General features: G+C 44.6%; 1 protein-coding gene across 3 annotated transcripts in view; it reads right to left on the reverse strand.

Moving 5' to 3' along the window:
- The window catches only part of LMTK3 (lemur tyrosine kinase 3), a 28,538-nt gene extending 25,030 nt beyond the window's left edge, over positions 1 to 3,508 (reverse strand). The window contains exon 1 of one of the 3 annotated variants that reach the window (XR_013832723.1): positions 2,419 to 3,508. Coding sequence is in view for 2 of the 3 variants with exons in the window: in XM_079950695.1 (XP_079806821.1) it covers positions 2,419 to 2,506 (88 nt within the window). In the remaining variant the exon portion in view is untranslated. The remainder of the gene's footprint in view (positions 1 to 2,418) is intronic. The other 2 variants (XM_079950695.1, XM_079950696.1) reach the window with 2 other exon arrangements.
- Between the last annotated feature and the right edge of the window lie 10,085 nt (positions 3,509 to 13,593).

The raw sequence follows: 13,593 nt of genomic DNA on the forward strand, positions 1-13,593 counted from the left end.
ATGGCCTTGATTAGCCTGTCCCTAAATGGGCTACTGGGGACGCGGGTGGCGCTGTGGGTAAAAGCCTCAGCACCTAGGGCTTGCCGATCGAAAGGTCGGTGGTTCGAATCCCCGCGGCGGGGTGCGCTCCCGCTGCTCGGTCCCAGCGCCTGCCAACCTAGCAGTTCGAAAGCACCCCCGGGTGCAAGTAGATAAATAGGGATCGCTTACTGGCGGGAAGGTAAACGGCGTTTCCGTGTGCTGCGCTGGCTCACCAGATGCAGCTTTGTCACGCTGGCCATGTGACCCGGAAGTGTCTCCGGACAGCGCTGGCCCCCGGCCTCTTGAGTGAGATGGGCGCACAACCCCAGAGTCTGTTAAGACTGGCCCGTACGGGCAGGGGTACCTTTACCTTTAAATGGGCTACTAGAACAATCATTTGTTTCCCTGTGGATTTATCTGCCCTTGTCTGCAGAAGAAAGCATCTGGGCCAAAAAGGTCCAAGGTCTCAACCCAGGACGCCCTACCCTCCGGGTGACATCATGGCAAGTAAGCCAATGGTAGCCTGAGTCCCACCACTCCAGCCTGCACTATGGCACCAGAGCATGTATAGAACGAGAGGTGAAAAAGAGAGGGAAATATTGGAAGGGTTGTACATGAGGGAACACACTGACTTTGCAAGAGAAAGGGCTTTGATTATAACTCAGGAAAAAACTTTCCAGCTGTTGGAACAGTAGGGGTGACAGGATCCTGAAATAAAACTCATTAGCTACTTTGTCAAGAATAACATTGAATTTGTCCAAAGCTGCATACACACTAGAGCTTTAAAGCACATTAAAAGCACAATCCCCTCCCCCTCAAGGAATTTGAGGCAGTGTAGTTTCTTAAGGATTTCTGGGAACTGCAACTCATGAGGGGTAAACTACAAAGCTTAGAATTCTTTGATGAAAAGAATGTGTTTTGAATGTCCTTTAAGGGTTTAAGGAAGATAAAACTCCTGGCCTGTTTGACAGGCCTTTTGATCCAACAGTGTTTCAGAATTCACTGCGAGGAACTAATCTTTGTGATTATTTCTGTCTCGCAGAAAACAAGAACCCTATCGGATCGGACCAAAAGTTGATCCAATGCAAACATCCTGTTTCACGCAACAGGCCAGGCAGTGACTTCCAGTAAAACCACAAGCAATGTTCCCTTGTCCTAATCTCTGGCCGCAGCCACGCTATACATTTAAAGAGCATGGTTTCCCCCATGGAATCATGGGAAGTGTAGTTTGTTAAGGGTGCTGGGAATTGTAGCTCTGTGAGGAGTCATATGCTTTAAATGTATGGTGTGGGTGTGACCTCTGTCCCCCACCCCCCTCTCTCTCTCTCTCTCTCTCTCTCTCTCTCTCTCACACACACACACACACACACACACTTGTAAACACCCCACAAGCTAACATTATGAGTAAAGTATTTATTGCTCCCATTTTACAGAAGGGTAAGCAGTGGATGAGGTCCTGTCACTTACTCTTACCTGTACGATCCATCAGTACATATCCACCCACCCTTCCCTTCAGCTTTTCGTCCCTTACGCACACACCTCTACCTTCCTCTCTCTTTCAGCTCATCTTCACAACCCCCCTTCAGGCCCCAAGTACCTTCTCTATCTCAGGCATGCCGGCCCTCCCAGCACTTCAGCAGTCCCACAGCACATGCCAATTCCCACAAAACTCTACCACCACCAGACCCTTGTGCCAAGGGCACATCCATAGTGAGTCACGCCGCTCTCTCCAGATGGCTGCCAGACCAAATGTGGCTTCATGCTATATATTCAAGATGCCACAGACCTCACGCCCACCCCTCCCCACCTCTCTCTCTCTCTCTCTCTCTCTCTCTCACACACACACACACACACAAACACACACACATTCCTTGTTTTCTTCACACACTAATCCCATATCTTTGCTGCTGTGCTCTAATCATGGGCCCCACCATGTACAAAAACATATTTGTTCTCGCACACCCCAAATAACTTCTATTCTTGTTTGCCACTCCTTCAGCCCCTCCAGGTCTACTCAATTTCCCTCGCCAGGGTCGGAAAGGAAGAAGGGGTGGAGGGAATCCAGTCAACCAGCAAACACCGCCGGCATAGGCATCTGAGGAAAACCAGCAATGATTAATTTGGTCTGTACAGGAATCCCAGCCTTCTCTCCGGAATGGAATTTATTAACCCAGAAAACACCGCCAGCCTCTTGTTTGGGAAGCGAGAAATCCCGCAAGCCCTGCCGCCGTGCCCACCTTTGCACACATGAAAGTGGGATGGTTGTCTAATTTGGGCAGGTAACCCATCACACAAACAGGTGGCCACAGATGGTGGAGGCGAGGGAGGCAAAGGCAAGGAGGGGTGGTCACTGTCACAGATGAATGGGAGCCCTCGCAACCTGCCAAGAAGACTCACCGTTTTCCGAAGGCGCTGCCAAAGCTTTCTCTGGGTTGAAATACGACATGGACGCAGCCAGGAGAAGGAAGGGGCCTTGTCTTAGCATCTTAGGGGGAGTCTGGGATCATGGATCAGGAAGGCGGGGAGAGGTCTCAAGGCGTAGGTGCGGGGTGGGGGGTGGGGAGTGGAGAGAGAGGGGGAGAGAGAGAGTGAGGGAGGGAGAGATCCGCCACCCAGCAATGCACAGAAAAGCAGAGACACGGTGGGCATCAGTCATCAGAAGGGATGGAGCAGAGCCGAAGACGCCAAGAACAATGGTACCCAACAGATCGTTGTGTCGCCTGCATCCTTCGGAGGATGTGCGACCGCTTGGCTGGCTGCTACCTGGATCTCATCCCCAGGCATCATCTTCTCTCGTTGCCGAGGAAGGGGAGGAGATGGGAAATGGAATAAATAAAGAGGGAGGGGAGGGCAGAGGATAGTCAAAGGTGGCTGAAGAGAAGTGGCGGCAAGGATGGAGGGGGGGCGAAGAAAGCCATTGTAACAATAGGTGATCTCACATGGGGAGGGGGAGGGAACAGGAGGAAGCAGATGTGTGGGGAAGAGGGGGGGTGGGGAAGAGGTGAAGGAGAAAAACCTAAAATCCCAGTTGAAAGGAAGAAGGAGGAAGGAAGGAAAGAGGGGGAAAAAAGAGGGGAAGAGAAAAAGGGGGGAAGGAGGCTGGGTGTTCCCCCCCCCCTTCGGAAACCTTGCTCTTCGGGTAGCAGAGAAATTGATGGAGATCAAAGCCCTCCCATGCAGCCCGGGTTGTGGATTGGACAATGGGCATGTCACTTAGGCTGAAGGGAGGAGGATGCAGGAATGGATGGGGGGGGTGTTATCACCATGGAGACCTGCTCTTGGGTAGCAGCAGCAGCAACAACAGCAGCAGCAGCAGTAGTAGTAGGGAGTGCAGGAGCAAGAAGGTGAAAGGATGGAGTGATTAAAAGAGGGGTTCAGGGCAGTGAGGCAGAGAGGGCTGCAAAAGGGGAGAGGATATTTTGCACACAAGTAGTGCTACGCCGCTGAGCATCTGCCAGATTCAGTGTCATATTCCACAAACACATAAGCATAAGGAGAATCTCCTTCTCTCTCACACACACACAGGCATAAACAGAGTCTCTCACACACAAACATACACACACAAACATAACAGATCATGCACAATATTTCATGCTTGCAGAAAATGTCTTACACGTAGATAGGAAGTGTTGCTGTATTTATTTACAGTAGCTGCATGCTGCTTTTCGACCACCAAGCAGTGTCCAACAGTGATAAAAAGATTTAAAACGATATTACTGTGAAAACAATTAATTGTTACGTAAACAACAATAAAATTAAAACACTGAATAAAGGGAAACAGCTGCTGAAACAGTGGTGCCAGAATCCCATAATTATCAAATAAACAACCAAACAGGAAAGGCAGAATGAAATATATTTTTCCCCTGTAGTCTGGAAGGAAGAGGTGGCAGAATGTGAGAACAAGGACCGCAGAATGGGTAGGAGGGAATCCCAGAGCTTAGAGGCCGCCACTGAAAAGTCCCTGCTCCATCTCAACAGCAGACTAGACTCCATTCCCATGGTGTCATGAACTGTATTTTATGTCACACAGAACCATTTTCTCAAGGTCATCCATACACGTTGCCTCATGCATCCCAGAGAAAGATTCCCATTCAGATCAGAGAGAAGAAATCTTCAAATGACCCACCTTCAAAAAACATAAGGGGCAGGGGATTGGACCTGCTGCAAACCACAATCACAGCACTGGATGACACTGAGGCCACATTTGCCTGACAGCCACTCATTCAGCTTTGGTCTGAAATTCTGACCACAATTCCACAATTCTGACCAATGAGGGGTGTGGCCAATTGCTGCCAGAAGGGGGAGTTAGTGGGTGCACTAACCACAAGGTGAAAAGCCTTAAACATGGGTTCATTGTTGTTGTTTAGTCGTGTCCGACTCTTCGTGACCCCATGGACCAGAGCACGCCAGGCACTCTTCAACATGGGTTCAAATCCTTCCTCAACTCTGATAATCATATTGCATGGTTTTGATCCACTTACTACCTTCCAACTTAAGCCCCCTCCTAGGATTTTGTAAAGGAAAAATATGGGATGCTGAAAAATACTCTGCCCTGAGTTTGTTGGAGGTAGAATGCAAACAGGATGAATAAATAATCCAGTGCAAAATGGCAGCAGTTTCCACACATGCTGAAACGGTCTTGGAATTGTAGCACCCTGCTTGTGGTTAACGCTTAGCTGGAATGAAATATTCAACGCAGCAATAGAGAAATTAAAATAATAATTTATTTGTCAGACAAATAAATGAGAGGCACAGTGGTATATGGTTACCAAGCTCTGGCCTGGCCTCCTGCCATTATGGCCAGCACTTATATTTCCTTAACCCAGCCCCCTTGCTCCTCCTTTGGCTGCCTCTGTCCAATCAGCCTGGTTGAAATTCCTATTGGCTGTTTGCTAGAACCAATCACAAAAGATACACCCATTTCCTATTGCCTTTTATGGGAAATAAAAGCTATATATTCTTCTATCTATAAATGACAAATAAGTAGTCATTTATCTTACATTTGTCTCAACAAGGAACCTTAATTACCAGCTCACCTCTTGCCCTCCTTGCCCTATTGCCCTCCAAAACAGATGGTTAATAGTTTTAAATTTTTATCTTAAACAGATGTCAGGGATCTTGAGTTCACATCATCATTGAAAGATCTCCTTCTTTTGGAGGTCTTTAAACAAAGGCCTGACAACCATATGTGTGCTCTAATGGTGTTTCCTGCTTGGCAGGGGGGCTGGGCTGATGGCCCCTGTGGTCTCTTCCAACTATATGAAATAAGAATCTAGCATAAGGATTTAACATTTCTTAGTTTCTAAATCCTTTGCATAATTACATTTAAGCCAATATATTTCATACATTATCATAGATAGCTTTTTAGAAGAATAAACCTTCTCAAAGTAAAAAAGGAAGGAACAGTTTACAGCCTCAAAATAAAATAGGAAGAAACTTGTTTACACCCCCCTTCTCCAGCCAAGCCAGCTGCTTTTTCCATTTGCTTTTGCCCTTTTAACCTTAGGAAAATATGGCTCAAGTTTAATGGGAGGCACATGGTTTTATTTTACTATTTACCAACTCTTAATTATGTTTTTTCTCAGCTTTTTTATATTCTGTAATATGTAGGGTCAGTGTAACCTTTGCTCTCAGCCTGTAATTCCCTTTTTACGACTTTGAGAATTGTTTTCTGCTATAAATCAAGGGGTCCCCTTGTCCAGGAGGATAAACATCTTGTCAAAGTACTTAGGCAGCTGGTCTTCTGCCTGGCATAAAACATTTGAAAATCTTTAAGCTTATTTTAAAATACAGGCCCTGATCAAAATATAAGCCTTGATAAAAATGCAGGCTATGATTAGATGCCTCAGAATCATACGCAGTGTGGTCAATTAAAAAATAATACAGTAAGCCTGCAACTTACACACATTTAACTTGTGCACCTTTAGCTTTACGTATGTGGCAAATATAATTTTAAAAAACCTAAAAGGGGTTCTGGGGGAAACAACTTTGGCAATCCTGCCTACCACTGAACCCAGTGGGTTTTGACTAGATGTGATTTTGCCTTTAGTTGCCATCCCGAGAATGTAACCCCTGTGTGAGTTGTGGGCTTACAGTAATAATTTCACTGTGTCAGCCATTAAAGCTGCAGTGAGAATTTGATTTTTTAGTGTGGCAGAACTTTGGAATTCCCTGCCTATTGAGATCAAGCACGTGGCTTTGCTATACTCTTTTTGGCACCTGCTAAAAACATCCTTGTTCAGACAAGTCTGCTCAGATGCTTAGAAAGTTGAGGTAATTTTAATCTGTTTTAGCATTTTCAACTTTTGTATGTTGGCTGTGAATTATTATTGGTTTTATTGTTTTACTTTGTCGTATACAGCTTTGAGTGGTTTTTTTTTTATTACATCCAAGCGGTGTATAAATTTTATAAGTAAATAAACAAATAATCGCATGCATGCAGACCCCAGTTGCCACCGTGTTTCACTCACACAAAATGGTGGCGCACAGATACCTGGTGCTATTCCTCATGCACCATGGAGTAAGAAGACACACAATTTGTGCCTTCTGACTACCAGGTACTGAAATCATACAGTGAGAGAGGGACCCTTGCCATCATGTGACTGGTTTGTGGGCTTTCCGGCAATAACTGGTTGGCTACTCAAAACAGGATTTTTGGAGGTGCAGCTAGCTCCATGCACACTATAAATTTAAAGCATACCTCCCCAAATAATCTTAGGAACTGTAGTTTGTTAAAGGTGCTGGGAATTATAGCTCTGTGGTGGGCAAACTAGGGTTCCCAGAGTTCTTTGGGAAGAGCTATGACCATTTAAAGTAGTAGTAGAAAACCACTTTAAAGGTATAGTGCAGATGGGGCCTTTAAAATACCGTATGTGCTGCATGCAAACCATATATTTAAAGCACATTTATGAGCATCTCCGCCCTGCAAAAGAATCCTGGGAATTCTAGTTTACCCCTCACAGAGGCTATAATTCCTTGCATCCTTAACAAGCTACAGCTCCCAGGATTTTTTCAGGGGTGCTTTATTATTATTATTTTCCAAAAAAATTATTAGTTTTCACAATATTATAAACAAACAAACAAACACACAAAACATACAAACATAAATCATAGCCTTATTGAAAATTACAGTTATTAACTTTGTTAAGTTACTTCTTCGCTTCCCCTTGGTTGAATTACATTGCATGTCCTTTTAACGGTTTTCCAAATCCCAATTTTTATGAAATTTAACTTAAACATTAACATCCTTAGATCTTCACCTTATGGAATTAAACATATTAATTCATCACTTAACATAAATAAAATCCTTAGCCCATTAAGTATCTGCAAGCTGTTTTCAGTTAGTTTAACTTAACAAATTTAACTAAATAATCATTAAATTTATTCCACTCTTCCTGATACTACTCCTCCTTCTGGTCGCGGACTCTTCCAGTTAGGTCGGCTAGCTCCGAAAAATCCATCATCTTCATCTGCCATTCTTCTATTGTTGGTAATTCTTGAGTTTTCCACTTTTTAGGGGTGCTTTAAATGTATGATGTGTATGCCATCACGGCCTTCTCAAACTTTCCAATGGGAAAACTTTCATAATTTGTCAGCACATGTTACTGTCACAGCGCTGCACAGAAAACCCACATGAAAATCACATGAAAATTCACTAAGACCATGACTACATGTCATACTTGAACTGGTATGAGAAGTGTTTAACTGCCTTGGCTTCTGTCCATGAACTTGAGGGTTGTACTTTTGGGACCATGATGGGAAATTGCTCTTTGGAATCCCTAAACCACTTCATGGAACTATAGTACCTAGAGTTCCTGGGGGAAAATCAGGACAGTTAAGCCAGTTTAAAAGGTACAGTTCTCACATGTTTTGCCTTTGTTTTACTATTAGGCAAACACGCCCTTGAAATCCAGGAAGGGGGGTGGAGAGAGAGAGAGCTGCATGAGAGGAGATCTGGAGTGGGGAAAGGGGAATGTTCCCCTCCTCTCTCCCTAGATATCACTTAAAGGTGAAGGGTAAAGGGACCCCTGACCATTAGGTCCAGTCGCGGACAACTCTGGGGTTGCAGCGCTCATCTCGCTTTATTGGCCAAGGGAGCCGGCCTACAGCTTCCGGGTCATGTGACCAGCATGACTAAGCCGCTTCTGGTGAACCAGAGCAGTGCACGGAAACGCCGTTTACCTTCCCGCCAGAGTACCTATTTATCTACTTGCACTTTGATGTGCTTTCAAACTGCTATGTTGGCAGGAGCAGGGACCGAGCAACGGGAGCTCACCCTGTCGGGGGATTCAAACCACCGACCTTCTGATCGGCAAGTCCTAGGTTCTGTGGTTTAACCCACAAGCGCCACCCATGTCCCCCACAGCGCCACCTGCGTCCCGCGATACCACTTCTTGACTCTCAGTTACACCCTCCTCAAACCGTTTTTCTTCTTTTAACAAAAGGGAATTTAAGCTTTGGTGCACATTTGCACATAATGTAAAGTTAAGCCCCTAGTGGTAAACCCGGGTTTGTTGTCCTGTAATATGCTGAATGTTCTTAGGGCTTGGACCAGAGAGGCCTGCGTTCAAATCCCCACTCAGCCATGAAGTTACATGAGAGAAATGGACAAGATGTTAAGGATCCTGGATACTTTTGTATTGAAGGCAAATAGATGCCTGGAGCCATGTCTTCTGAGAGGATCATTTGGAGGGAGGGAGGGAGGGAGAGAGCGAAAGCGGAGCTTTAAGGATAGAAGCAGGACAGGAGGCTGAGCCACAAACAAATGCTTACACAAACCTAACTTTATTGTTTTCCCCTCTGCTTTAAAAGACACCCAGTAAATTAGCAGCTTCATTTATCTAGCATTTTCTGTTCCTCAGCACTTTATTGCTTACCAAATGAAAGTGTCTAATGAAAGGGGGGTGATTTACAAGCCTTCAGGCTCCCTGAGCCAAGAGCAATTTTCTACATCCCAGAATCCCAGAACACAACAGTGCAGAAGAAAGGGGAAAGAAACTCATTGTCTGGGCAAATTCAGCCACCCACTGAAGAAAGAAAGAAAGAAAGAAAGAAAGAAAGAAAGAAAGAAACTTTACATTGAACAAGTTAAAATCCTAGTCATCCAATGTGTGGTTCTTGCTCCATATTGTTCTTTGACTGTATTTACCTCTTAGAGGCATCCAAATGTGTCTATCCCTAAGATATATTTGTCCAGGTCTGATACTTAGTGAAGCATTCCTAATCATTCATTTAAAGAAAAAATAATATGAAGCGGTTAGTGCCTTATGTCTCATGCTTCCTGAGTTCCATATGTTCTGCTGTATTTGCATTCGTTAATGTGGAAATAGTTATGTACAAGCATTCTCAGTGTCGTTCAGGGCCAAGCAAGACACGCCATCATTCATACAATTAGCAATTTCAGGCATTAAAGAAAGTAAGTCAGAGGCGTGGCAGGTGGCAGCTGCGGGGGGTGGGGGTGCATCTGTTATTTGCCTTGAAATGCAAGCTCCCATTTGTTCAATTAGAAATCTTAATTTCAGTGTAAATATCACATACATGGAAGACCATTTTCAACTCTCTTCAAAACTGATTCTAGCCCAAGACAGAAATGGATTTGAGAGGAGACCCCAGCTTGAAACCAGAGCCTTGCGGGATATCCAGCCTCATATAACCAAGATGCTTAACTCTGATTAATGTATGAAGAGGTTAAGACCATAGAGTAAGCTGTTCTGCCAGGCTTAGCTGGATCACTCCACCTCACCTTGGGAGGAAGGGTTATCAAACTCTTTGTTTTCTCAACTGCACCATGTGAACCCTACCAGTAAGGAGGTCCAAGCTGGTTGCTGCAAGCCATGTGGCTTAATAAAGCCATCTTTATGTTTCTATAAAAATAATTTAGAAACACTTGCCATTTTGGAATCTATGTTGTACTGTACTGCCTGTATTTTCTTGCTGCTGCATGGAAAAGCACATGAATCTGATCTTTGAAGAGTTTGTAAGTAAACCATTTCTAGCTTACCAAACTGGTGGCCTCATTCCAAGCTAAGGGAAGTGGGGAACTTTAGAAGCAACTTGGGGTATTTTAAAAGTCAGTCTATATTTCCACGCTTTACTTTGCTGCTTGTTTTGTGATTTAAAATCTCTCCTGGGGCTCTCTAACCAAAGAGTACTTGCCCCCAACCATTCGGGGAATTCTATTTTTAACTTTACCATATCTCTTTTCTTTTTTTTCCAAACCAAGAGGCTTGAGGTGAGTGGGGAGGATTGACCAGCTTAGATACCACATAGTAAACAGAGTGCCCAGGTGCTGAACATAACACATAGCATAAGAATACTTAGCCAGCAGCTGAGCTGGACAATAATATACAATAACTGATGGGTTGCACAGATAAGGCCCCTGTGTAAGCAGAAAAGTACAGATGGAAGGAGTTCCACTACCTAGGTCCATTCACACAAAATGCCCTCTGTCTTACAGAGACTGCCTTTCCTGCCAAACATAAAACCTGGACAGTTAGATATGAAGACAGGCGGTCCCTCAAGCAAACTGTTCAGGGCTTTATAAACTAGGTAGCAGTAAGACTTTTAATTTGGCCCCAGTAGTATATAGGCAGCCACTAAACATCCTTAAGGAGAGGGGTTCTGTGCTGTTGATATGAAACCCTTATCAGGAGCCAGGCCGTTGCATTCTGCACAAGTTGCTGGGAAACACAAGGGAAACCCCAAACAAAACTCGTTGTAGTAGTCTACTTCCAAAGATAGCAATGCTACAAGTACAGTGCCCAAGCTATCTAGAAAAGTTAGATCTCTCTTATGCTAGATGAAAACTGCTTCATTTTCCGAGGCCGTTTAAAGTTGCAATGGCATTTTTAGGATTTATATTTTTTGCTGCCTTGCTTTATATATATATTACTATCTTCATGACATGCTTTATTATTTTCTTGCTAACATGTTCGTTTTACTGTTTGCCACTGTCAGAAGCAGCAATACTGAAGGACATTAGAATACAGGAAAATAAATATAGGCAAGCAGAGCCAGACACTTAGACGTTGATGTATTTTAATTTCTTTTATTGTAATTTTAATTATTTGTACAAGTTTTTAATTGTTTTAACTGTTTTTATTGATAATTTTCATATTTGTTGTAAATTGCTTAAGGGTTTTTACTACAATCAAGCCATATATACGGTAATTTTTGTAATATAAAGTATTTTAAATTAATGGTGGAGAGGTGAGGTCCAAGATAGCTACTGCTGATCCGATTTTCAAACTCCCTCCCCATGCCACAGGCACTTGGTGGACTAACCACTGTGCCCTCTAGCCTGGTGGTGCTGTTGGTGAATACCAGGTCAGTTCACATTAAAATGAAATCTCCCCCATCTACTATTAAATCATGGATAAGGAAGTTGTGCCAGCACGTATTACTGAGAACTGGGTGAGTGTGCGGCTTCAAGACAGACTACAGGGTTGTTGGGGAGCTGCCACCATGGGAGGAAGGTGTGGGATGTAAATAAAATAAATAGCTCACACAAGTACCATTTGACCAGCCAGGAAACCCCTCTATCCTTGGTCAGGCGATGAGAGCCTGCATTTGGCATAAGGCTAGAAGACATACAGGGGCCTCCTACTGGTATACCATGCACCCTGCTGACCAACAGCTCTGCTGCCTGAGCTTGTCTTGGGTGTGGGGCTGAAAAACCCTAAGGCCTTGTTCCTGAAGGCCTTTTCAACATCCAGGCCAAGACCCAGCACTGAACTTCATGGCTTTCATGACAACCATGGGGCTGTCTCAGCTTGTCACTGATCTAATGCAGAAGCGAAGGCACAGCCTGGATTTCATATTTGTCTCAGGGTTAGGGGAGGATGGTCGGGATGTTAGTGGGGGTTGGAATTATCACCTAGTTATGGTCAAACCACTTCCCAGCAGAGTGACCCTCTGGAATAGTTTTCCGCAAAGACATTTAGGGCTCTTCCACACTTCCGCTTGTCCCATGCCTAAGAAAGCATGGGTCCAAGCAGTTTTCTGCTTGCTTCACCAGGCCTGGCCAGGTTCTGCAGAGTACCTGGGTGGGCAAAGAGAGATGGGCCACTCCACACACACACACACAGGTCTCTGCAGTGCATGCCATCTCTGCCCCCATCAAATCGGGAAAAAGAAATGTCTGAGTTGTTGTTGTTTAGTCGTTTAGTCATGTCCGACTCTTCGTGACCCCATGGACCAGAGAACGCCAGTGTCCTCCACTGCCCCCCGCAGCTTGGTCAGACTCATGCTGGTAACCTCGAAAACACTATCCAACCATCTCGACCTCTGTCGCCCCCTTCTCCTTGTGCCCTCCATCTTTCCCAACATCAGGGTCTTCTCCAGGGAGTCTTCTCTTCTCATGAGGTGGCCAAAGTACTGGAGCCTCAGCTTCACAATCTGTCCTTCCAGTGAGCACTCAGGGCTGATTTCCTTCAGAATGGAGAGGTTTGATCTTCTTGCAGTCCATGGGACTCTCAAGAGTCTCCTCCAGCACCATAATTCAAAAGCATCAATTCTTCGGCGATCAGCCTTCTTTATGGTCCAGCTCTCACTTCCATACATCACTACTGGGAAAACCATAGCTTTAACTATACGGACCTTTGTTGGCAAGGTGATGTCTCTACTTCTCAAGATGCTGTCTAGGCCTGTCATTGCCCTTCTCCCAAGAAGCAGGCGTCTTTTAATTTCGTGGCTGCTGTCACCATCTGCAGTGATCATGGAGCCCAAGAAAGTAAAATCTCTCACTGCCTCCATTTCTTCCCCTTCTATTTGCCAGGAGGTGATGGGACCAGTAGCCATGATCTTCGTTTTTTTGATGTTGAGCTTCAGACCATATTTTGCACTCTCCTCTTTCACCCTCAATAAAAGGTTCTTTAATTCCTCCTCACTTTCTGCCATCAAGGTTGTGTCATATGCATATCTGAGGTTGTTGATATTTCTTCCGGCAATCTTAATTCCGGCTAGGGATTCATCCAGCCCAGCCTTTCGCATGATGAATTCTGCATATAAGTTAAATAAGCAGGGAGACAAAATGCAGCCTTGTCGTACTCCTTTCCCAATTTTGAACCAGTCAGTTGTTCCATATCCAGTTCTAACTGTAGCTTCTTGTCCCACATAGAGATTTCTCAGGAGACAGATGAGGTGATCAGGCACTCCCATTTCTTTAAGAACTTGCCATAGTTTGCCATGGTCGACACAGTCAAAGGCTTTTGCATAGTCAATGAAGCAGAAGTAAATGTCTTTCTGGAACTCTCTAGCTTTCTCCATAATCCAGCGCATGTTTGCAATTTGGTCTCTGGTTCCTCTGCCTCTTCTAAATCCAGCTTGCACTTCTGGGAGTTCTCGGTCCACATACTGCTTGAGCCTTCCTTGTAGAATTTTAAGCATAACCTTGCTAGCGTGTGAAATGAGTGCAATTGTGCGATAGTTGGAGCATTCTTTGGCACTGCCCTTCTTTGGGATTGGGATGTAGACTGATCTTCTCCAATCTTCTGGCCACTGCTGAGTTTTCCAAACTTGCTGGCATATTGAGTGTAGCACCTTAACAGCATCATCTTTTAAAATATTAAATAG

This window comes from Podarcis cretensis (assembly GCF_951804945.1).
Source record: "Podarcis cretensis genome assembly, chromosome: 13".
Classification (NCBI taxonomy): Eukaryota; Metazoa; Chordata; class Lepidosauria; order Squamata; family Lacertidae; genus Podarcis; species Podarcis cretensis.